Source organism: Sceloporus undulatus, chromosome 11 (genome assembly GCF_019175285.1).
Source record: "Sceloporus undulatus isolate JIND9_A2432 ecotype Alabama chromosome 11, SceUnd_v1.1, whole genome shotgun sequence".
Lineage (NCBI taxonomy): Eukaryota > Metazoa > Chordata > Lepidosauria > Squamata > Phrynosomatidae > Sceloporus > Sceloporus undulatus.
In genome coordinates, this window is record NC_056532.1 from 9754313 (window position 1) to 9780588 (window position 26276).

The 26276-nt window shown below is 44.7% G+C and overlaps 2 protein-coding genes across 2 annotated transcripts in view; both read right to left on the reverse strand.

Annotated features, from left to right (window-relative positions):
* LOC121916971 (pinopsin-like) lies at positions 1-3816 on the reverse strand. The gene is made up of 5 exons (XM_042442564.1): positions 3480-3816; positions 1959-2141; positions 1577-1722; positions 984-1223; positions 1-177 (listed from the first exon to the last, which is right to left on the reverse strand). The coding sequence occupies exons 1-5, from the start codon at positions 3814-3816 to the stop codon at positions 1-3; spliced, it is 1083 nt and encodes a 360-aa protein (XP_042298498.1).
* Positions 3817-7511: 3695 nt separating this feature from the next.
* DOC2B (double C2 domain beta) overlaps positions 7512-26276 on the reverse strand; it is a 65660-nt gene continuing 46895 nt past the window's right edge. The window contains exons 5-9 of the mRNA XM_042442833.1: positions 19738-19864; positions 17450-17607; positions 12007-12088; positions 10933-11029; positions 7512-9975 (exon numbers count right to left, since the gene is read on the reverse strand). Coding sequence (XP_042298767.1) covers positions 9839-9975; positions 10933-11029; positions 12007-12088; positions 17450-17607; positions 19738-19864 — 601 coding nt within the window. The 3' untranslated portion in view covers positions 7512-9838. The remainder of the gene's footprint in view (positions 9976-10932; positions 11030-12006; positions 12089-17449; positions 17608-19737; positions 19865-26276) is intronic.

A 26276-nucleotide genomic window follows, 5' to 3' on the forward strand; every position in this document is an offset into this window, starting at 1 on the left:
TTATGAAGGCATTGCTTCATTTCCGCTCCCTTCTGAAGCTGAAGGTGTCACTTTATTCCTGCTCCCCTGCAGTGCTGAAGTTGGACCTCGGGGGACGCTGATCATCGCCGGTGTTGTTTCCTGCGTGCCTCGCGGTCTGCGGCTGCAACTCATTGTGTACAGGAGACAGCTGCGGAACTTGGTTGAGAATGGAAATGTGAACGGACAGGAAGAAATTGGTTTAAGATCATGTATGATTTGAAAAGTGAAGGTGTACGAGTGGAATCCTGAAGGTAGGACTGGGGAATTTGTTTAAAATCCAATTTATCACAAACTCTAGGCAACATGGCCAGTGGCAAAGCTTGATGGGAACAGTTGTGTGCCTTCAGGTCATTTCCGACTTATGGCAACCCTAAAGTAAATCTATCATGGGGTTTTCTTGGCACGTTTGTTTAGAAGGGGTTTGCCATTACCATCTGAAACCGAGAGAGTGTAACTTGCTCAAGTTCAGCCAGTGGGTTTACTTGTCCAAGCCAAGATTCGAACTCTAGGTCTCCAGAGGCCTAGTCCAATAATCAAACCACTACACCACCTTGGCTCATATGATGGGAACACTGGTTTATTAACATTTGAAAGGCTCAACCTAGGGCTTGCATATCCTGCAGTCCCAGTCAAATGTTCAGAGTGGAGTTTCTCCTCTCTTATGCTAATAAGATATTGATAATCTATCTTCTATAGGCTCCAGAATTTAACTTAATACACGAGTAGCAGGGACAATTTCTCTCCCCTTTCCCGATTCCATGTAGACCACACTCCTCCATTCAAACTCAAAATTGTTTCTATATGGGAATGAAGTGGCTAATCCAGTTTTGTTGAACAAAGACAGTAGAAACTGTAGCCTGTAGTCCAACACTCAAACCACTGTGCCACACTGTCCCTCTCTCAAAGGTGCTACAAGTTGACAATGAGTTCCTCCAACTTGCTTCTTCCATCAGCGTACTTACCTGTTTGTTCATGAAGACATAAATGATGGGGTTATACACAGTGGCCGTCTTGGAAAAATACGATGGCAGAGAAGCTAAGGCCGGTTGGATGACCAGGTCCTTGTTAGTGGCAACCACCATGGCAAAGCTGGCATAAGGCAACCAGCAAACCAAAAAGGCCATTACCATGGCTATGACCATCCGCGTTACTTCTCTCTCAGCCCGCTGCGTTGTCTCGACTTCTTTTTGCTGAGCTGCCACCTACAAAGCAGAGGATGAAAATGCCACCCAAGAGCAGGTTGTCTGCAACAGGGCCATCAAAATGCAGCTGCAGTAAAAGATTGGCTGGGCCAATAAGATGCCATCTACTTTTCCTTCTTTGGATCTTTGATAAAGTGTTATTTATTTAATGTACAGTGGGCCCTTGGTATCCACTGGGGGGTTTGGTTCCAGGACTCCCTGTGGATACCAAAATCTGTGGATACTCAAGTCCTATTAAATATAATGTGGTAGTAAAATAGTATCCGGCAAAATTAAGGCTTGCTGGTTGGAATTTGTATTTTGGGGGAATATTTTCATGTGTATCCCACATGTACAACAGCTTTCATACTCACAGCTCGGAGCATCAAGAGCAAGTTGGCATAGGAGAAGATGATCATCCCAAGTGGCAGAGCGAAGCAGGTCACAAACAAAGTCATGATGTAGCTGTTGTTGCCACTGCCGCCGGTGTACCAGTTGGGTCCGCAGGATGTCCTCAAGCCTAGGATTCAAAAATTGGTTCAAAGAGATCAGAAGAATTTGATGCAGGGCACCTTTCAGTGCCTTCTAGATGTGTCAAACAGATCCCATCCATCTGACCAATCTGTTTTGCCTTTTTAAAACAAAACTTCATTTCATCACATGAACGAGGAAAGCCTCCTCCTTTCCCTTTTTGACATTGGCGGTGGGGAAGATTTGCTTCCCGTCTCCCCCAGAAAACCAGAGGAGATGCTTCACCTTCTGGGACATAGCTGCTCCAGCCAAGGAGTGGAGGGAGCGTCCATACCAGTGACCACATCCATGTGAAAGCGCAGCCAAACACCGCATGCCTTTGCTGGAAGCGGAAACCTCCCACGGGTTTGCAGATCACGAGGTATCTCTCAAAAGCCAGGATCGCTAAAGACCAAAGGCCTACAATCCCTGAAATCACAAACATCGAATGATAGAATTGGAAAATACCTTAGAGGTTACCTAGTCTTGGAAATTAAACAGGGTCAGCCCTGGTTAGTACTTGGATGAGAGATGAATACTAGATGCTGTAGGCAGTATTTTAGGGGAAGAAACTGGCAAAACCACCTCTGAATATTCCTTGCCTAAGAAAACCCTATGGAATTCATGGGTTCGCCATAAGTCAACAGTCGACTTGAAGGTACATACACAAACCCAAGGAGATTTTATCACCGGCACTGATCAAAGACCTATTGACTAAGCTGTGCGTTGTTTTAATTTGTTTTAAGCTGTCTCAGGTCCCACATAGGAAGAAAGGCAGGAATATCTGACAGAGAACAGCAAAGATTTGGAACAACTATGAAAATTAAGGAACAAAATGCAAAAGCAAGGTTACAGCCACATATTAAGAAAACAAAAGCGATGGCCACAGGTAACTTGCATGATTTTAAAGTGGGTGATGAAAACTTCCAAACAGTAAAGATTTTCTGTACTGGGGTCTTGGTATCCTCTGAGGTTTAATTCCAGGACCACCACCACCCCCCCCCCTTGGATTCCAAAATCCATGGATGCTCAAGTCTCATTATGCGTAATGGTGCAGCAAAGTGGTGTCCCTTATATAAAATGGCAAAATCAAGGTTTGTTTTTGGGATTGTTAGTTTGAAATATTTTCAAGCTGTGGATGGTGGAATTCATGGACGTAGGCACCGAATCACATCTGATCTTGGAAGCTGAGCAGGGTGAGCTCTGGTTAGTACTTGGAGGGGAGACGGCCAAGGAATACCAGCTGCTGCAAGCTTTGTTTCAGAGAGAGGAACTGGCAAAACCACCCCTGAGTATTCCTTGCCTAAGAAAACGCTATGAAATTCTTGAAGTCCCCTTAAATTGGCTGTGGTTTGAAAGCACACATGGCCTGAATACCCTAAAGGCCCCAGATCCCATCTGATCTTGAACGTTAAGCAGGGGGAGCCCTGAGTAGTACTTGGAGGGGAGACTGCCAAGGAATACCAGGTGCTGTAGGCTGTATTTCAGAGGGAGGAACTGGACTTCCTTTGCATATTCCCTGCCTAAGAAAACCCTATTAATTTCATGGGGTTTCCATGTGACTTTAGATAACTTGAAGGTGTATGTGTCAGCACACACACAAAATAAGGAGTTCTCCAAGGGGTTGAATCCTATCCTCAAAAACAGATCCCTTTCTAAAATCGAACCCAGAGTGGATTCACTGCTTTCTAACACAGAAGCACCCAATTCCCATCCCTGTTTTAGTGCCGGAGGGTGAAATGCTAAAAGTTGCTTTTTCTTTTTTACCTGTCAAAGAGACCATGAACCCTTCGAACTCGCATGCCGTCCGGCCGAGCACAAAAAAGCCGTAGATGTTGTTGGCAAAGCTGAGGGTGCTGCCGAAGGAGGTGACAAGGAGATCGGCGATGGCCAGGTTCACCAGGATGTAGTTCAGCGGTGAACGAAGCTTCTTGTACTGGATGGAGACCACAATGACTAAACCATTTACAAAGGCCGCGGAGACCACAACCAGCCCCATGAGGACGGCCACGGAGGTGTAGATACTCCTTGGAGCCAGGTAGGGCCACTGTGGCCCATCGAAGGGGCCAGGCGTTGCGTTGCTCAATTCATTTAACATTCGCATTTCGTCGACTGGAAAATGACACTGGCGAAAACCAGGTAGCCAGTCGACTCTGCAGGGCTTCGTCATGCCAATTTTTTATACTTTGGGGAATCCAAAGCAGATTCTGGTGTTAAGACGCTGCTAAGCTTTCTTAAAGCCGGGTCTCAACAATCTGCTCCAAAACCCAGAGTTGCTTACAGTTGCAGTGTGCGAGAGCTGACCCATTTAACTGAGTGCAAAACTTGTGCCAACTTGGATTTTAGCCACTTAATTGAAATTGTGGGACTGTGTTGGAGATATATGTATATATATGTATATATATAGGGATTATCTGTGTTCTCTGCCAACATCCTCAACCTGGATTGTGTTGCAAAACTGCAGACGGGGCAAACACACTGGCGGAGAGACCCAGTGTAAATACAGAAAGCATCTCATGTATTGTTTTTTGTGGGTTTTTCAAGCTATGTGGCCATGTTCTAGAAGACTTTATTCCTGACGTTTCGACAGCATCTTCAGATATGCTGGCCATGGAAGTCTTCGACTTCACATCTTATATATTATTATTATTATTTGATTATTTGATTTATTTATATCCCTTTTCCTCCTGGTACAGGGACTCAAGATGGCTTCCCTCTTGACTTCCAACCCAGAATACCAAGAGATGTTAGTTTTGCCACAAAGGTGTCCCGTTCTCAAGACGTTAATGCCGGCCCTTGGTCTGCAAATCTAAAAGGACCATTTGCAGAGCAAAGAGGAGGAACGTCAAGGTGAGAACTCTGCTTTGAAATGTCTATGTGTATACAGTGGGCTCTCCACATTCGCTGAGGTTGGGGGCACAGGACCCCCATGAAAGCAGAAAAATCACAAATTAGAAAGTACTACTTTATCTTAATCTGAGATAACACCTCTCTAGTAATCTCTTGGCCCTCTAAATGCAACTCTGCGGTCAACATCCGACCATAGAATCATGCTGGAAAAAGACCTACAGATGCCTAGAGGAATGTTTTCTCTAGTAATCTCTAGCTCCTCCTGCACAACTCTATGCTATGTAATTCTGGGAACTGTAGTTTTGTGAGACGTTTCACCTTCTCTGTCCGAAAGCTCTGGTGCCACAATAAACTACAATTCCCAGAATTCCATAGAATGGAACCGTGACAGTGAAAGCGGTGTCAAACTGGATTATTTCTGCAATGCAGATGCGGCTACTGAGAAAGAGAAAGAGATCATGCGCAAAGCATTGGAGGCTTTACTACTTCTAAGTCAAGAGTCTGAAACCTTTTCTTCCGCTTTTTAAATTTTATTTGAAGTTCTATTTATAAAGATTAAACAAATCCGACCAAAAAAAAGGTACACATAATAATAATAATAATAATAATAATAATAATACTGAAATACAAAAATCATTTGTGGGGATGCAGGTCACGACTGTCTTCTGCAGCCATCACATTGTAAGAAAACATTAGTATCAAACATTTAACAAGTCTTTTGCATGACAACCACCAACTGGCATGCAATCGTTGTTGCGTGGTTATTTTAAATATATTTATATATTTATATATTGTATAATATATATATTTATAACTATATACACAGTCCTGAAAAAGGCTTTGATAGAAAATGAAAGCAATCCAGACAGATCATGGAGGCATGGAAACCGGAAGGAGATACGCATCAATAGATCGTAACAATCTTTGCGACGGGCGACAAATATATTGGTTATTCTAGACACAACTTAATGGAAAGAAATTTTACTACTAGGAGGAAAAATCCCTATTTGTTTGGTGGAAGAGTTAATGCCTTCAGGTAGTGTTGCCAGGTTTTCAAAATAGCAACAAGTAAGAGTAGAAATTCGTGACATGCAAGAAGTCGCTGTTCACAAGTTTGTGCTCTACTGAAGTGAAAGTATTTTCGTTTCCGTTAATGTTACTGAAAAATTCTATAAAATGAATATATCATCCATGTTTCACAAAATGCACGGTGCGCAAATGTTTCTCTTTGTGGAGGGCTTGCTTCCCAAAATTGCAGGATATTTTTTTGGCACCTCATTCAGTCTGTAGCCTATAAATCCTATAAAAGGAAAGGTTTTCCGACCCCTAAATGGAGGACATCCTTGATGACAAGTGACATTTGCCAGCTCAGTAAGGGACAAGCTTTCCAACCCTCAAATAAAGATGCCTAGCAATTCAAAGGAGAAGAGTTAGTATGGATGCAACCAGGAGGAATTTCCAGAGACCGCAAAACCTTGCTGGGCATTTTGTGTATGAGATAGAAACCTGTTTTTTCCCCCCCAATAGCGTTTGGAGATGTAAAATCTACAATAGTCAGTGTTCTCATCTGTTTGACAAATGTCATCGTCTTCTTTCTCATCTGTTTAATCAGAGTGAGATCGGAAAATTAATCTCAGCCGTGCATTTGAAAGTTCATACCTCTGAAACCTTAGTTGTAAATATAGATCTATAGATATCCCTGTAATTATATAGACATATATATTCCTCTTACAGAACAATCACAGGACATGGAGCAAGGGAGGCCCAGCCGTCTCATGAAAATTCATCCCCTTTCCGTATAATGAATTCTAGAAGAGTTTGAAATTGAAAACGTCCCAGGAATGTCGATTTCATGGAGGTAAGAATAGTCCACAGCACGTCACTTTGAAAAACTAGTTCCAAGGTCCTCTTCCCAGCATTGCTAACTTGCCGCTTTAGTTATAACGCTCTAATGTTTCTCAGATATAACTACACTCATCCCTCCATATTTGCGGCTTTGATATTTGCGGATTTGATTAATATGTTCTCTCTAGGAATATCTAGGTCCTCCAGTGCAACTCTATGGTCAACTTTAACTAAACGTTGCACTGAAAGACCTAGAGATTCCTAGAGAGAACATTTTGCTAGGCCTTTGTAGCTTCTCCAGGGCTCCATCAGAAACTCTATGCCACCTCAAAGAACTGTACAATCTTTTTGTTTGTGTCAACGTCCGACAGACACTATTGTCAGTGTCTGTCGGACGTTGACCACAAAGTTGCACTGGAGGACCTAGAGATTCCTAGAGAGAACACTCCACTAGGCCTTTGTAGCTCCTCCAGGGCAGTTCTATGGTCAGTGTCTGTCGGACGTTGACCACAGAGTTGCACCGGAGGACATAGAGATTCCTAGAGAGAAGACTCTACTAGGCCTTTGTAGCTCCTCCAGGGCAGTTCTATGGTCAGTGTCTGTCGGATGTTGACCACAGAGTTGCACTGGAGGACCTAGAGATTCCTAGAGAGCGACTAAGGCCCTTTTGAGGCTCCTCCAGGCAGTTTCTATGTTCAGTTTGTCTGCGACGTTGACCACAGAGTTGCACCTGGAGGACTAGAGATTCCTAGAGAGGATACCTACTAGGCCCTTGTAGCTCCTCCAGGGCAGTTCGAGGTCAGTGTCTGTCGGACGTTGACCACACGAGTTGCACCTGGAGGACCTAGAGATCGCCTAGAGATGAGACGCGACTAGGACCTTTGGTAGCACCTCCAGGCAGTTCTATGGTCAGTGTCTGTCGGACGTTGACCACAGAGTTGCACTGGAGGACTTAGAGATTCCTAGAGAGGATACTCTACTAGGCCTTTGTAGCTCCTCCAGGGCAGTTCTAGGGTCAGTGTCTGTCGGATGTTGGCCACAGAGTTTCACTGGAGGACCTAGAGATTCCTAGAGAGGTATCCTCTCAGGTAAAAACATGGCATTTTTGCTATTTGCAGTTTTTCCACATTCATGGGGATCTTGTGCCCCTAACCATAGCGAATATGGAGAGACAAGTGTAGTTACTTTTAGTTACTGAAGAAATCTGAGTGTTTTTCATTCTGCAGTACGAAACATAGCAGAAGCCATTGCCTTAAAGAGGCGATATGTGAGGCCACATCCCTGTAATTATAAAAGTAACTAAACGGTATAGTTACACCTGAAAAGGAGTTAAGTTATCTCTTGTTTATGTTATAATTGTAATATAATGTATTTCAAAGTTAATTAGAGTGGAAATAAATAAATTATATGCAACTGTTTACTTCCAAGTTTTGCATAGGAATTATTATACTCTCTTCAACTTGCCCTTTAGCCTTTGAAATCATTTGGACTGAGATGTTGTTGTTGTTATCTGTTTGTATGGTTGTATTGTTTTATTTAAATCGGTTGCGTAGCACTTTGTGGACTTAGGGGAGGAAGGAAAGGAAGAAGAACAACATCATGATTAATTGGGAATAAAAATTTTGTGTGGGGAGAACACTTTTGAACAAATGAACCAGTGGATTGCAGAAAATAAGAAACCTTTCTGATGGAAAAAAATACATATCTAGGTACTGACTGATAGCAGAGTTGTTGAGATAACCTAGCTTCTTTTGTAATGTAAAGGTTAACAAGAGATTTTGAACTCGTGCAGCCGTTTCTCATCTCCTCCTGACATGAAGCAAAAGTCGATCAACAGAAAAGGAAGCAATTTTCCTGCTTCCTATTTCTCTATTACCTGCACTGTTGAGTCAGTTAAACATTTATTTTTTTGTAGATAGGGGATGAGCATGCAAATAACTTCTCATGTTTACGGGGGGAAAACATCTGCATTCGTCTCAGCAGATCCCATAAAGAAGACGCACACTGCATTTCGCTGAGTTTTTATGACGTTTTTGCAGTGGTTCCAGATGGAATACAACCTGCAAAGATCTCTATCTGTATAGAAAGATGAACAAAATTGACACTGAGGGGAAATCGTCTGCCCTTTCCTAAAGAGTCTGAAGTGTGCTGTGTGCGGAGGATTTTTTTTGGAATAAGCCCAGTCATTTTGGTTTTTCTTTTCAACAACCTGTGCATTCACCGTAGGCGGAAACGCTAGTTTTTGAATGTGGTCAAAGGCCGATCTTCCCTGCTGGGGACTCTGGATCTGATGTAAAACCTCGGGGCAAAAGGGACCGATATAAAGGCTTGCTCAAAAAACATCTTTCTAAGAAAAGACTGCGGTAAGTTGCTGTCTGTGTGTTTCAGAGAGAGAGAAGATGTTTGAGGCTGTACAACTGTTCCCCAGACAAAGAAGGCGTGCTGTTTCTCGAACGTATGCACTGTGCAAAGTGGAAAGTGATGTCCTTTTGGCCATTAGAGAGCAATAGACGTTCCCCAGCAAAGAGGATGGACGACTGACCTCCGATCATGGATAATTCCCCTAAACCAGTCAGGAGACATAGCTTAACTGAGGAGAGGCGGAAGAAGAAGGTTGGAAGGAAGCCATCAGTTTGGGTAAAGTGACACAGCCCTTTGTTGTGTTGACATTTTGTGCACATGTTCTGAGGACGGGAAAACCAAAGCCAAACCAAACGGCAAAATTGGGGGGCAAGATGAGAAGCCCAAAACCACTCACCCACATTTACACACGCCGCAAACGTCATCACTGGGAACATTAAATGCAGAACCAGAACCATCAAACAACTAGCGGGGGGGAGACGTCCCCGGTCTCTTAGCTCCGAGGTTCAATAAATGCTTCGCGTTAGCGACAAAATTACAAAACGTAAAGGGGAAAAGAAAAAACCCAACCCCCCATATCTATCTATATCTATTTATATGTCTATGTCTATTGTGCATCAGGTTGCCACTGAGTTCACAAGGCAGCGAGAACGGAGCTCAAAGAAGTTGTGGTTGGAATACATGCAGGCCTTTGGATGCCCTCATCCCACCCCAACACACACACACACCACACAAACTTACACACAGTGGATAACTTGCTGCAAAAGGATGGTTTCAAGGTCTCCCAGAGAGACATCTCTAAGGAGGCATCTTAGGAGGCATCTAAGAGACACCTCTTAGGTGGCCAAACAACAGGAAACACAGCGTTGTTTGGGGGCCATTCAAAGCATTCCCTGCAAAATTGACTCCAACTTGAGGGGCTCCCAACCCAGCCCCTCGTCCTCACTGACTCGGGATCCATCCCATTCTGCACAGTAAACATGGAGCCCAAAGGCAACGGCTGTTGTTCTGCCGTAGGATCGGTGTGCCACATTCTCCCAGGTGTCCGGGGGTGTCCCTGGTCCGTGAGGTCAGTCGCTGAGGATGGCCCCAGGCAACTCATTAGTCAGAGTGTGCCAACGCTCAATTTTCTTATCCTTGTTCTTTAGGCAGTCGAACCAGTGCTTGAGCCGTTCTCCCTTGGCGTTGATCCCAAGCACGACACCTCCTGGCCGCATGAGAAGAGAGAGGAAAAAGACAAAGGCAGGTAATTGGGGTGTGTGAATGAACTGGGGAGAAAAAAAAATTATGGTTATGTTCTATAACATCCAACGCAGGCTATCTGAAAGACCATATCTCCCCACCTGAATCTACCTGGACCCTGAAATCTGCAGGAGAGGGTCTTCCTTCAGTCCCACCAAGTTCACAGGTAGGGTTGGTGGGACATGAGACAAGGCCTTCTCAGTGTTGGTCAATTCTATGCCAGGAATGCCCGACTTGGTACAGATGTTTCCATCTCTGCATCCAGTTGTGCTCCAACATGCTTAGGGTTTTTTCAGGCTATGTGGCCGTGTTCTAGAAGAGTTTATTCCTGACCTTTCGTCCGCATCTGTGGCTGGCATCTTCGAGAACGTGGCCACATAGCCCAAAAAAAACCCAACAACTATGGATGCTGGCTGTGAAAGCCTTCGACTTCACATCCTGGGGTTTGTTGGTTTGATTGAGAAACGGTGGCTCTGCTCTGGTGCCACAACAAACTCCAGTTGCCAGAATTCCATAACATTGAACTGTGGCAGTTAAAGCAGTGTCAAGCCAGATTATTACCGCAGTGCGGATGCAGCCCAAGACAAGGAGCCAGATGGAGACTGTACTCCTAACTATCTCAGAACATGTCAGAGGTTTCAAAAGAACCTTCTGCACCGAGTGCAAAAAAGTTGTGGTGAACCCGCAAAAGCACCTTCAAAGGACAGGGACAGGAGGAACATTGTTTGCCTTTTCCAAAAATGTTCAAAAACAAGTCGGAATAGGGATGGGTTGAGCTCTAGGGTTGGAAAGCATATTGACACGTCTTCTTGTCCCTCATGAAAAAGGGCCATGAAGATGTATCAATATGCTTTCCAACCCTAGAGAAAAGACAGCGAAGGGTGGAAAAGCCAAGGTAAATTCTCAAAGCCCCCAGGCTTACCAATAAAGTCGTTCGATTTCCCGATATCATAATCCCACACTGTGATTTCCAGCGTTTTCTTGGTCAAGTCAGCGTGCTTTATGTCATAGCAGAATTCCTGTATAGAAGAGGGAAGGATCCAGGGTTCAAGAGAGAGGCCATATCTTTCCCTCAATAGCCCGCTATCCTTTGCTTGGTGGTTTCCAAACTCTCTTCCTCCAAATGTTTTGGACTTCAACTCCCAGAATCCCTGACCCTGTGGGTTGAGACTTCTGGGTGTCGAAGTCCAAAATGCTTGGGACACCAGTGTTTGGGAACCACTTAGCTGAACAAGGGCTGAGGTCTTGATACCAGAAGAGATTCATCACTCAGTGGGAAGAGGAATCCACTCTGAGTTTTAATCCAAACTTGAAAGCAGCTGCAGTCTTTCCCCACAGTAGGTTCAGCCCTTTAGACAACTCCTTTAAAGTTTGGACTAAATCCCAGAGCAGATTCATTGCCCTATTGACCATTGGAACTATCAGCTGCTTCAGCTTGATATAGACCTAGGAATAAATACTTTGTATAAGGCACACAACAACAACCTCTAAAATATTTTCACTTATGCAACGCTTCTCTGATCTGGGCATTGCATTTCCCATGTGCAGACTGTGTATAATCTGAATAAAAGTTTGTGGAAAGATGCTGAATTGCTCTACTTTCTTGCAGTGCAGCAACCTGCCCCTCTGTTTTGCATGTAATTTCTCCTTCTGGTACCAAATTTTTCGTTAAAGAAGTCATGCCCAAGGAGACACGTCTACTTTATTAACTGAGATAATATCTGTATAGCTATAGGGTTCATGAATCATTAGAAGCGATCGGCAAGGATCCAGAGATTCATGGGTGAGGTTCGCAAGGAGTCAAAGCAACTCAATGATCGAATGTAGAATATATTGGCTTGTCAGAATCTGGTAAAGGTTGACCTGTCAGAGATGCTTTTAGGGCCAGAGCGGTAAAAATGCAAACCAGTTGGCATCGCTTTTCATCTAAGACTATTTTTCCTGCTCTTTTACAAGGCTGTATTTCAACCCTCCGTGGAAATCAGAAGAGACGTACCTCATTAAATTCAGGATTCAGGGTTTTCTTCTTCACGGCTGTCTTGTGTTTGGATTTTTTATCCTCGTCCGGTTTCAAGTACCTGCCAGGAAAGCAAGGTGAGCATCTTCACTGTAATCCGTGCCGTGGGTTAAAATTATTGTCATGTCAATAGTACAACAGCATATCTTGACAGAATAACCTATCTTTCTGCCGCCGTCTCTCTTTTAACAACCAACAAACTTGTCATCTTGGTTTCACTCCATTTTTCATTTGTCTTACCGGGAGTTCATTTCATCCAGACGCTCTGGGGATTTTTCAAAATGAACTCTGATAATAATAATAATATTGTTATAATTACCCATTACTGCCTTGACGGGAGAAAGGCAGGGTATAAACCGAATGAACGAATACATAGATGGATGTTTTTGTGTGACTTCAAGTCATTTCTGACTTACGGTGATGCTAATGCAAACCTATCCTGGGGTTTTCTTGGCAAGATTTGTTTAGAGAAGGTTTGCCATTGCCATCCACTGAGGCTGAGAGAGTGTGACTTGCCCAAGGTCACTCAGTGGGTTTCATGGCCAAGCGGGGAATTGAACCCTATTTTCCATACTCATAGTCCAACACTCGAACCACTATGCCATGCTGAATCTCCCACATAGGTAAATATATTTCTAATATTCTAATATTATTATTTGGATATTATCATGAATATTAGTTGTTATTATTATTGTCATCTTCACCATCTTCCTTGGGGCTTTTACGATGTTTCTGTTCCCTTTGGTGCTCCACACACCCCTCTGCTGGAGTCTCTCTTTAGCTCCAAATGGGCTGCATCTACACTACAGAATTAATGCAGTTTGCCACTGCTTTAACCGCCATGGCTTGATGCTAGGGAATCCTGGGATTTGTCGTTTTGAGACCTATTTAGCCGCCTCTCTCGGAGAGCTCTGGTGCCACCACAAACTACAAATCCCAGGATCCCACAGCATTGAGCCGTGACGGTGAAGGTGGCATCAAATCACATTAATTCTGCAGTGTGGCGCCGGCAGCAGAGAATAAGCAGATGGAGCCAAGAGGCACTTAAAAAGAGCAAGGTGCATGCAGGGTTATGGCTAATGCTTTTCCACCCATAAAACCCAATTAGGAATATAAAAGCAGAGAAAAGTCTGGCATTAAGGAGAGAAAAGAGTTGCCCACCTGCTCTGGACAGGGCAGACTCCGACGGCCTGGATTGTTTCAGAAGAGATAATCGTAGAATTATAGCCATTTGGTTCAGGCCCTTAGGGTCCGACTAGAGAGATAAGGAGGCTGTTCTAAACCAAGTCAGATTATTTGTCTAACTATACCTTTGGTTCTCCAGCCCTTTGGGTCATCCGCCCCAAGAAGCTCCAGGGAATACTTAGGGGTTGTGGGAGTTTTCATTGAAAAGAGATGCTCTGGTGAAGGATTTGGAAAGCTGCACTCTCCAGTCTCTACAAGCAACCCTCTCCAATGCTCTAGCTATCCATGATTCGCACTCAAGATTTGGTGGTCCATCCTGCCTCCCCGCATGCCTTGACCCTACAGGTGAAGAAAGCTGAAGCACACAGCAATGGGAGACTAGAACTATATATGACTTGGCTGTCAATATTGTAGCGTCCTCCTTCTTAATGGTGAAAGGGCCAGAAGGTTAGTTTTCACATTAAATGGGCAGAATAGTTTCTTCGCTAAATCCCTGGGGAGTAAGCCGAAATGTGATGAGCGTGCCTCAAATTCTGAACGCCGCAATGTCCCCTGAAGCTACTTTAAGCGAACGTCGTGCTTGACCATCGTGCCGTAAACATCTCCAAGGAAGAACCCAAGGAAGTGATGGAGAGGCAAAGCGGGGAATACCTATGCTGGTGAGAAAAACAGCGTTTGCAGCCGCGGCTGCCTAATTTCCATATCTTAATGAGATCAATTAATTTCGGTAAGGCAGAGCAAACAGAATGAAAAGGAAAGACGAAGGCAACAAAGAAAGAGAAAAAGGGCACGAATATAAGAAAACAGCCACAGTTCCCAGTTCTGCAAAACCAGCCATGCTAAACTTTCCACCGACCACCATTTTGTTCTCTGGCAGCCATCATCATCCTCCCTTCCTTTCCTCCCCTGCAATTCATGGAGTCTATTTTGGATGTGAGGAGCATTTTCTTGCCAATCAAATCCAGTGATAGGACCATCATATGGAAGGGTCCCATTACCAGAGACCTGTGTTGACTAACCAGTGGCTGATCTAGGATTTTGATATAAGAAACTGATTTATTTATAACCATTTGGGCATGGAAACCTTTCCCTTCAGTTCCTTTCCTGTCCCTGTTATCTCACATCACTGGTATCACTTGTTCGAGGTCTAGCTCATTGGGTAGCTGAACCATCCTTCCATGTTGCTTACTTGGCTTCCAGGTTGCTCAACTGTGCATCATGTTCTAAGCAGCTCTGAATCACTGTGGCACATCCCACACAGCGTTGACTCAATGGCTCTCGCCTTGCGGACCCATCGGCTGGCTTGGTTTTGTCTCGCTGGCAGATCTGCCAGTGATATTTACTGACCTACTGCCCCTCTGTCCATCCAGGATGGACATCTTCCCAGAGATCGTCCTAGAAGACATGTTTCTCTTTAGATTTCAGAGGGCTGCCCTACCTCCTGAGAGCCAGCTTGAGTGTTGGACTATGACTCTGGAGACCAGGATTCAAATCCTGGCTTAGCCAAATGCTCAACTTACAGCCCAGAAAGGGGCAAAATGTGGCATGCAGGCCTCATTTCAGCCCCTGGATCTCACTTTTGTGACCCCTGAACCAATGGCCACAAAGTCCCTCAACATGCCCACATTTAAAAAAAAACAAAACAGTAGAGTGAGCTTGGGAAAGTCACACTCTCTCAGCCTCAGAGGATGGGAAAGGCTAACCCCCTTTGAAGAAATGTGCCAAGAAAAGTCCATGATAGGTTTGTCTGACGGTTGCCATAGGTCAGAAGTGACTTGAAGGGACACGATAACACTACTATACTACTAAGTTGATCCTGGGTGGAAGGTAACATTTCTTCTCACCACGCATGGTCTCAGCCACCATTTATTCCCCTTCTTTCAAACTGATCAACAGCTCTACTACATGGAGAGATTCATTCTCTTGCATAGGGAACCAAGGATGTCTTCCCATCGATGGAAATAGCCTTCCAAAAAAGGCTGGTCCTATCCCAACTTATTTAAGAACTGGATCCTTTTGCACATTCTTGGTTGCTGAGCCCAGGATTTAAAAACCCCGGCCGTCAGAGATTTCACTCAGCCACCAAGTTCTTCGAATTGCCCCCTCGCCTCTTTTCGATTTCATCTCCCTCTGGATGAAGTGGCCCGGCTTGACCTGCCGTTTTGTGTATACGTGATGTCTTTACCATCTTTCGATTTGCTTTGATCCCATGACACTTTGCTCTAGCAAACGCCTTTCGGAAGCAGAAAGGACTGGTGTCATTTCTTTCTTTTTTCAAAATTTGCTCCGACACCAAATCGCCACGGGGGTCCAAGAAGGCCTTGTGCTCCAAAAAAAAAAAGGCAAATGGAGAAGCATTGCTTTCATTTTCAGTGCCGGGTTAAAACAATTTCCCTTTTTCTTCCTCTGGAGTTTTTAATTAAACAGCAATGATGCTGCTTTATGGTTGCTTTGGAAGAATTTAACTCTACTGGTGCTTTACAGCTGAGTTACCTCCTTTAAGACTGCATTTTTTGTTCTTTTATTATAGCAATTTATTTATTGCTCTGTTGATTTTTTTTCTTTGGCACTGTTTGTATGGGTTTAATTACAATCCGGTAAGCTGCCTTGTGAATTTAACACAAAGGGCGGCTCATTGCATCCTTCCCAACATCCTAGGATCTTTCTGGATTTCACTAGCCTTCTGTGAATAGGATCTTGCAGTTAGCAGGGGTCTCAAGGATCATCTAATCCAACCCACTGCCATGCAGGAATACACAACTAAAAAACCCCTGAAAGGTGGCCATCCAACCTCTGTTTAAAGACCTCCAAAGAAGGAGGATCCACCATATTCCAAGGAAGTCCATTCCACTGTCAAAGGAGCTACAAGATCCCTTTGCATGCCAGCATTGATGTTCTTGTTGTGTGCCTTCACGTCATTTCTGACTTATGACAAACCTATCCTGGGGTTTTATTGGCAGGATTTGTTCAGAGGGGGTTTGCCTTTCCCTTCCTCTGAGGCTGAGAGCGTGTGACTTGCCCAAGGTTACCCAGTGGGCTGAGCTTGAATTCAAACCCTGGTCTCCAGAGCTGTAGTCCACCGCTCAAACTACTGCATCACCCTGGCAAGCTCCCTGCATGAATTGGGGGGCACACATTCTCGAGTTTTTCAAGATACCCTTCTCTGCCATCTCCCACCCAAAGAAGCAAAGCACTACTAAGAGATTCCTATCCAAACAGCCTCGGAGGAGGCCTTGTGTTGCCGGTGGAGCCTGGGAAGGAATAGCAATGAGGCTGGAGGCAGCGTGTCTTGTTTTGGAGCGGCACAGACCAATCGTTCCTCCTGCGGTGGCACATCAGCGGCGCCAGGTTTTTAAAACAACATCAGGCACAGCCGGTGTGCGGTGCTTGAGCAGAAAAGTGGGAGCAAAGACCGGCTCGATCATAGAATTATAGTTGGAAGAGACCCCCAAGGGCATTTGATCTAACTTTCTGCCATGCAAGAGCACACAACTACTGCGTTCTTGAAAGATGCCCATCCAATGTCTGTTTACAAGCCTCCAAAGAAGGAGAGTTCACCCTCCTCTAAGGCAGACCATTCCACTTTTGGACAGCTCTTCTAGTCATTCTTCCTAATGTTGAGATGAAATCTCTTTTCTTGTAATTTGAAGCCGTTACTCCATGTTCTGGTCTCTGGAGCCAGCTTGCTCCATCTTCTATATGAGACCCAGATATTTCAAGATAGCCAGGAGCTGGCAAAAGCACCTCTGAGCATTCCTTGCCTGTGAAAACCCTGTGAAATTCATGAGGTTGCTGTAAATCAACAGGCGACTCGAAGGCACAAACACACACATCATGTCACCTCTCTGCCTTTTTCATTTTCTTATTTTATTTTATAGTCTTCTCTTCTCCAGGCTAAATATGCCCAGCTCTCTTAAGTCTTGGTTCATTATTTATTTGCCACCAGATATGGTGCAACAAAAGGCCATAAACAGACACAGATGAGTCTCCTGTTTCCAAAGGAAAACCTTTAAATGTTCCCATATCAGGTTGCAACAGTGCTGAGTAGTGGACCAGTTCTTCCCCAACTCCAAGAATAAAACTGGAATAAAACACCAAGGTTGTCTTTGATCAGGATTCCCTAAAATTGGCAGAATTCAAAACTGGGAGAAACTGAATCACCCCTAAGGACTGATCTTATTACCAAGAGAAGACCACCACCACCACCCCAAATCAAAATGGTACTGGGCTCACTTACGTTTTCACATAGGGATCTGAGTAGCCGTTGGCATCCATGGCAGCCAAGTGGGCACAGCGGACGATGCCCACCAACAGGCCTTGCTTCTGGGAGCTGTATTTGAGGGAGATCAGGATTCGCCCACGCTCCTCCAGGGACTTGTCTTCGGTTTTGTCAATCTGTGTGGAGAAAAAGGGAGGCCAAAGCAGACATTACGGGGAAATAGATATTCTCTGCAAATAACATTCTGCTGTGCAGCAGTGGGAATTTCTCAGACCTGTGTGCCTCAGCAGTCATGTCAAATTAAATGTATCGTATCCCAATCCTAAACCAAACCACCCTAACCACATTAATGCAAAATGTGGAGGTAAGCAAAAGCACATGCTGTGACCAACAGATAACTTTCACCACTTGAGGGAGCACTGCTTCTAAATATGTATTAAGCCGATTTTCTAATCCAGTTTGACTCAGAGAGGGGAGAAAAAACAACACCCCTCAGCTCTTCCCTTAGGCTGCTGCAAGACTGCAGAATTAATGCAATCTGACATTGCTTTAACCATTTAATTGTCTTCACTTTGTTGTGCCTATTCACATCTATTCACTCTCCCTCTGCCGAAAAGGTACAGCCATCCAAATCCATGTAAAGCAGATGGATGACCACATGTTCAGTAATGCGCATCCTCACAGATACCTCTGGATACTCCAGTAAAACTTGCAAACCTAACCTCCAGAATTTAAGGAGTTCTCCCCACTCACATAAGTCCAGAACTCCTGCGAATTGCATGTGCCTGGATCATATTCCAATTGACCTGAATGAGGAGTATCTAACTGTATAGTGTAACATTGTGGTTTGAGTGTTGGGCTATGACTCTGGAGACCAGGGTTCAATTCCCAGCTTGGCTGTGAAACCCTTGGGCAAATCACACTCTTTCAGCCTTATAGGATGGCAATGGCAAACCTCCTCTGAACAAATCTTGCTAAGAAAACCCCATGATAGACTCACCCTTAGGGTATCCCTGGTGGCGCAGTGGTTAAATGCCTGTACTGCAGCCATTAACTCAAAACCACAAGGTTGCGAGTTCAAGACCAGCAAAAGGGCCCAAGCTCAACTCAGGCTAGCATCCTTCCGAGGAGGGAGCTAAAATGAGTACCCAGACTGTTGGGGGCAAATTAGCTTACTTTTGCTAATTAGCTTACTTGCTGTTCACCGCTATGATCTTTGGAATAGCGGTATATAAATAAAACAAATTATTAATTATTATTATTAATTATTATCCAAAATTTGGAAATGACTCGAAAGTACACAACAACAACAATCCAAAATGCACTTCAATATGGATGCCAGGGATTCAAACAGAGAGGCAACCGTCAGCCGAATTTAGTGTCTGAGCGAGGTTGTGCTTTGACGATCCTTCCATTCTCAGTTTCCCATGGCACCATTGTTGTCTTCAGTAGCAGAACCCAAACCTCGAAGGACCAAAGTCCAGAACAAATTGGCACTAAAATCCAGCGCGGATTCACTATCCTCCTGGCATGGACGCCACTGCAGAGGCCTCCATCTCTCCACTTGTCTCTCCAAATCTTGCCCCAATCAATCGGCACATGGCAGGTCCAGTGACTATGCTCATTACTGTTCATCTAGTTTGCACTAAAATCCAGAGCAGAGCCACTATTTTGCTGGCCTCTCCAACCCTCGCAGCCATCAGTTAACGCACAGCGAGTCCGACACCGATAATTTGCTTGCTTGGAATGGTGACTGTGCTCATTACCGTTTGCCCAAAACCGGGATTAAAGGCAGCGCAAATGACAACTGATGGCATGTTTAAGGGATTGTCGGAGTCGATCAGGATCCAGCTGACATGTGCTGGCACACCGAGGGAGGAGAGGGAGAGCCAAGGACGAACCGCCAGGACCAGCCAGTGGCCGGACCACAATGGTTTAGTTAAAATTTAGAGGCTTAGCTTGATCCTATGTCCCCAAACCCCAGCGAATATAGAGGGCCCACTGTATTTTGCTTTGGACTACAGTTCCCCAAATCCCCCAACCTTTGTCCTTTTTTATGCCCGTTTTCCCTTTGATGCCCTTTTGCAGTGAAATGTCTATTGCTTAAATTGGATTTAAATTTCAAAGAAGTAGCCGTGTTGGTTTGTTGCAGCATTACAAGGAGAAAGGGAGAGGGAACGGAGAAAAAAGAGGACTTCTAGGAGTCCCTTTAGGACTAACTGGTTTTTATTTTAGCATGCGCTTTCATGGCTATGAATGGCCATCTTTGACCTGCTGGTGCCCAATATCTGAAAACCTTTACTCACAGGCAGTTGCTTCTCCAGGCAGATGCTGAATTTCTTGGTCTGGTTGGGTTTCAGCTTCTTCAAGGGGATCCTCGTTTCACCGATGAATTCGTTGTGGCGGAATTTGTCCTCGTCGCAGACGGAAACCCTGAAAGGCAGAAGAACGCATAAACCGTGAGTTGATGGAGAAGGGCAGTCCGGCAATACGATTGCCTTGCGCTCCAGCAATAGGATGCCACAACCAAGGGTAGCTGAGGGCATCCATTTTCTTGGCAATATTAGTTCAGAGGAGGTTTACCATTGCCTTCCCCTGAGGCTGAGAGAGTGGGACTTGCCCAAGGTCACCCCTTCATAATCGAGCGGGGACTCGAACCCTGATCTCCAGAGTCCAACACTCAAACCACTGTGCCATGCTGGCTCCTTGTCATGAGGACTAGTGCCTTCCAAAAGAAAATGGGTTTTTGTGTTACATTTGTCCACCTCTTTGTGTGTGCCTATGGCCAGGTTCAAGACCAGCTTCGCACCTGAGAGTAAGAAATGAGCATAAAGACATATCCTTAACTGTGCTTTTTAAACCGGAGAGCGAGAGCTCGAGAAGGCTAATATAAAAGGAAGCATGGACAAGCAGCAATGATTAAAAACAAAGGGAGGAAGAGGAACAAAAGGAGTGAGAAATTGATTTTCTTTATCTCTCATAGTTCCTATTTTCCAACCCATCAACCGCCCGGGCTTTTTATAATTTTTTATCACTGGCAACAGAACAGGGAGCAAGACTCAAAGCAACTTCTTTCCCAAATCTTTAGCTCTGAGTAATTCATTTTCAAGAGTACTTCCAGCGATGTGAATTTTTCACTCAAATCCAACATTTCACAGGGTGCATCTACACTGTAGAAATAATGCAGTTTGACACCACTTTGTTGTAGCTCCATTTTACGGAGTCCTGGGATTAGGAGTTTGGTGAGTCCTCAGTGCTCTTTGGCAGAGAAGACTGAAGACTTTGTAAAACTGCAAATCCCAGGATTCCATCGGATGGAGCTACAGCACCTGAAGTGATGTTAAACTACGTTATTTCTATAGTGTAGATGCACTGAGAGCCAGTGGTTTGGGCACTGAATAACTCTGGAGTCCAAGGTTCGATTCCCTGCTCAGCCACAAAACCCACTGGGTGACTTTGGGCAAGTCACACTTTCCCAGCCTCAGGGATGGCAAAGGCAAACCTCTGAACAAATTTTGCCATGAAAAGCCCATTTGAGGTTTGCTTTAGGGTCACCATAAGTCAGAAACGACTTGAAAGCACACTGCAACAACGGCACATACATGAGCAGATGCAAACTGGGACATTTGGCCAAGCAACACTGTGGTCAAGATGGCAAAAAGTTATTAATGAGGAGAAACACTCAAGCTAGGAGAGACTGCAGCAGTTTGCTTTTGCTTCAGCCTACAGGGAAGGGCAAGGCTGTCTTTTCTCCTTTCCTTCCTCTGAGTTCATTGAGCACAAAATACCCTTGCATTTTAAACTCCATTTGCAGCAATGAAAGTAAGCTGAGGACAAGGGTGGAAGTGGAAGGAGAGAGCAACTGGGACATTTTAAAAGCCACTGGGAAAGTGGGATGGCTGAGGAATAATCGGGACTGACCCTTCCAAATCAGAATAGTTGGTGGATATGACTTCTAAACAGAATTTGAGAAATTTCCTTAGGGTGGGTTTTGTGTTTTGAATGGCAGCTCCCCAAATCCTGCAGTCAGCATGTTGCTGGGGGATTATGGGCACGGTTATCCAAAGATGGAACTTTCCTAAACGGCTCGAAGGCACATAACGACGACAACAACAAACTGCCATTGATGTGAGCCTCTTTTCTGCTAACTCCAGAGAAGCAAGACGTACAAAGGTTTCTAGAGGGATCCCTCTCCATCCCTTGAGCTGTATTAATTTTCAGTACAAGGGAAGGAGAAAACGCAGCAATTGCACCCAGTGGGTTTCTGCACTCCTGCCATTATCTACAGAGCACAGATAGGGGGGAAAGCATGTGGCACTAGCAAGGGAAAACAGGGAACAAGGTAACTGGGGAAAGGGGAGTTTTAATCTGAGTCGGCAAGCAGCTGGTCCAGGCAGATAGCAAGCCACACGAGTTGTGACTATCCCCTGGTTGCCATCTGAGCTGAGTCAGCCGACAAGCGAAACCCCAGGGGAGCTCTGGAAGGCCCATTCTTTGAAAAATACCAAGTCTTTGCACACACACACAAAAATGAGCGAGGAAAGCCAGGGTTTGATCAGAGACTGGGATGCAAAAATGAAAAGAGGGGATACCAATATTTTTAACAAGAAAAAGAAAAGGTCTTTGGGATTGATTCTGGCATAACTGGAAGGGAGAGGGTTTGTTGTTGCAGTTGCTGTGTGCGTTCAAGTCACTGCCGACTTACGGCAACCGCAAGGCTTCTCAGCAAGGTTTGTTACAAGGGGATTTGCCATGGCAGCCATCCTCTGTGGGAAAACAATCGATTCTGGTTTTACAACGGTGCACGTGGTGCACTTTCAAGTCGTTTCCGACTCATGGCAACCTCAAGGCAACCCTATCGTGGAGTTTTCTTGGACAGATTTGTTCAGAAGAGGTTTGCAATGACCGTCCTCTGAGGCTGCTCTGGGCAGCCAGTGGGTTTCCATGACTGAGATGGGATTCAGTCTTGGCCTCCAGAGTCATAATCCAACACTCGAACCACTAGCTAACATAATGACTTTTTCCAATGTAATGTAAAGAGGTAGTCAGTACTTGCTACTGCAGTGTTTTTGCCAGGATGGTGAAGCTTTGCCTCCCTGAACCCAAAGGGCCATGGATTGGCTTCTGGATGACAGGGGTGTCATTGTGGGTGTGTGAGGTTTGTGGACCACACCAGGTGACACCTCACAGAGGGGTGTCACATTGTATACTTGTGGGAAGATGGTGCTTTCCAGGTCTGGAGCAGGAAAGTGAGTCTTCTCCTTTTCTCACCTGGCCAGCAGTTTGGCCAGACCCAGAAAAGACTGTTCAAGGGAGGAGGGAGGGTTTTCAAAAACAATCCACACCAGATGTCAAATATTCCATATATACGACTATAAGTCAACCTCATGCATAAGTAGAGTGCAGGTTCTCAAACCAAAATTATGAATTTTGATATGACCCACGGATAAGTCAATGGTAAATCATAAAAGTATGTAACAGAGGATCTAAAGGATGAAGCAAAGGAAAACAATGCCAAAGAACTTGCAAAATTCCAGGAGGCATAACTGTTTGCGCTCACACTAAAAGCTGGATGGATGAGAGAGCAAAAGGGGATCAGAAGTGGTGTCAAGTTGTATTATTTCTACAGTGTAGATGCATCCCTTGTCTTTAAATCAGACTGTGAAGATGTTCTCTGCCAGGCTAATTCAACACCTAGGCAATGCTTCATCCACTGCAATGCCAACATATTCTCCATTTCTTGGTCCATTTGCCACGGGGCAGAGGTGGAACCCAAAAACTTGACAATCACACTTTATGAAAAGAAGCAGCATCCCTGTTCTATCAATGTGAGCCTTTGGCTGGGTTTCTTTACCAGGTCAATGTGAAATTTGCAGCCTGAGGATTTGGATGTGGCCCCAGGGGCCACATTTGACCGCAGGCTTGCACTTTATCCACTTTTGATGTAGATCAACTCAATCTTTGGGTGCGAGAGGGGGCAGAGACGACGAAGAGTGCAAATTAAGCCACGCGCCTGCATTTCGTTCCCTCTTGCCCTCAGCCTTTCTAGGGAAATTAAAGCCCTGAATCATTAAAGTCACATAGTCAATTAGCTTTGAAGATTAAACTATTAAGGTGTCAATAGAAACTGGGTTAACAGGACAGCAGCAGCAGCATAGAAAAAGAGACAAGGGCAAGACAAGGGCGTCTGCCATATCAGCCCATTCTTCTTTGTGCCATCCTGGATAGAACAGAGACAGGCCCAGGTTGCAGCCTTAGGGTTTGGGAAAATATTGCATTTTGGACTACAGCTCCCAGGATCCACACCAGAATGGTTGTGTTGGTAGAGGGAGTCTGGGAGTTGTCATCCGAAACCTTAATTTTCCTGAGTCTTGTAGAACCAAACGTAGGTTTTGGATCCCAGCATTGGCGTTATATGTTTAAACCTAACTGCCAGCCCTAGCTAATGTAGATTCATTCACTCCATGAGATTAATTTAGGTGTTATCTATTCAACAATTGATGTATTAGATCTACTCCAGTTGAGATTAACCAGTAGGTGAGTAGGACTAACCAGCAGGTGTTGTTGTGTGCCTTCGTGTCGTTTCTGACTTATGGTGACCCTAAGGCCATGAAACCCATTGGGTTACCTTGGGCAAGTCACACACTCTCAGCCTCTAGGGAAGGCAATGGAAAACCTCTGAACAAATCTTGCCAAGAAAACTCCATGATAGGTTCACCTTAGGGTTGCCATAAGTCGGAAACAACTCGAAGCCACGCAACACACACAGTAATAAAACCAGAACTGGTCATTTTCCCTGGGCAACTGAACAGAATGCTGATGGCCTCAAAACTTTGGGTGAAATTTGGAGAATTCATCCATGGAGAATCCCCCAACAACCTTCTGAGGATGGCTAAGGAACTCTGAAATCAGAATATGGAAATGTGAATTATTTATTATTATTATTATTATTATTATTATTATTGCACTACATCTCCCAGATCTCCCAGCGGCATGGGAGTTATAGTCAACACAACTTGAGAAGGATATTGAGTAGAGAGTAGCAGTTTGTGACTCTTTTCTCCATGCTCTGAACAAATCTGCTCTGAACCAATCTTGATAAGAAAACCCCATGATCGGTTTGCCTTAGGGTCGCCATAAGTTGGAAATGACTTGAAGGCAAACAACACACACAAAACTCCACTCAGATGTCCATTTGCCTTGACTGGGCAGGGTTTCAGTTTAGAAGTACCTTTCTCCAAAGCCCCGCATTGCCTTCCCAGTGGCCGGTCTGAGCCTATACTCTGCAATTGACCTCTTTACAGTGGTAAAAGACAACAACCAAGTGCATTTTCCCACTGAAGAGGGTCAAAACGGCTCTTGTTAATAATGCATGCGGTGAGTAAGGCTGTTATTTGCCAAAATACATCAGCCGACAAAATAATTATTGGCAGAATAACCGCATTCTTGTGAATAATACATTATTTGCTCAAGGGTTGGAGGAGATGACTCGTTTCAGATGCATCCTCCATTTGGTTCGGAATACATATTTCCATCGCTGGGGGGAAAAACCGAACACACGAAATCTCCGCCACCACACCAAATGGTGTTTAACAACCAAAGAGAATCTGAGAAGGAAGGGAACAGAAATCTTAGGAAAACAAGTGACACACAGTATAGCCCAGCGATCTCCCCGGTTTGGTCTTAACCATAGGAGGCATCCAGCACAGTTCTATCATTATGAGTCACTTTTATGAGTTAAGTCTGACCCCTTTTAGAAGAGAACACAATGGTGCCAAGAACATGTGAAAGAGAACATGCAACTATTCCACATAGGATTCAAACACATAGTATGCAAAGGGATCTTGTCGTCTAGAAAATCAGGACCCAGAAGGAGCTATGAGACTAACTGAAAGAAAGAAGCTGGCAGCATGAACTTTCATAGACTTGAGCCTACTTCCTTGAATGCTTACAAAGAACATCAGCATAATTGAATCCAAACCATTGCTGGCCAGAAACAAGGTGTGCTAGACTGTGGAAGTGAGACAACAACAAGTGTTCCTCCACTGTCTCCCTGCTATGGCTTCCAATTCCAAAAGGCCTTATGCTTGAGGATCAATTCCTAACGTATATCTTAACACTGGGCTTTGTGCAACATTGTGGTGCAGTGTGGTGGCCTATCAAATGCTCCTCAGCACCAAGGGCTGGTGGAGGCCTTTCGCTTCCATGCTCAGGTAAAAGAGAGGCATTGTGCATGTGCATCTCTGCAAGGATGAGTTGTGTTATTTCCCCCTGACCCACACACCCATCAAACCAAAGCAGCCAAGTCACAGTCAACTTCATGACTTCAAGCTTGCTCCGAAATGACTCTTATTTGCATTCTCATTCGTGATATGGAAATGACCGGAAAGCTCTTGACCTGGGGAAGGAGTGGGATTAAAATCCCCCTGAGATTTTGGCCTTTTACAGACTGCCAAAATAAAGCTGCTTCGGGTCTCTTTGGAGATATGCTGTTTAAATGATGCATGCATCTTAAGAATCCGGAAGCTGCACCAAAGCTTCTCTCCAGTGCTTAGGAATGGAGTGTGGCTTTGGTGCGACCTCCGGACTCATAGGACCCATGCATCATTTAAATAGCATACCTCCAAAGAGACCCAAAGCAGCTTTATTTTGGCAGTCTGTAACAGGCCAGTATTTCCATTTTTGCTTTCCACCAGAGCAATTTGGCACACCTTGGGGTGGGAAAACCATCTCGGGCTCCGCACGGCACCCAATCCACAAAACGTGTATTTACTTATCACATTGATCTGTCTCGTTCCTTGTGCCAGCAGCCTTGATGACTTTTAAAAAACAACCGCAATTCTTA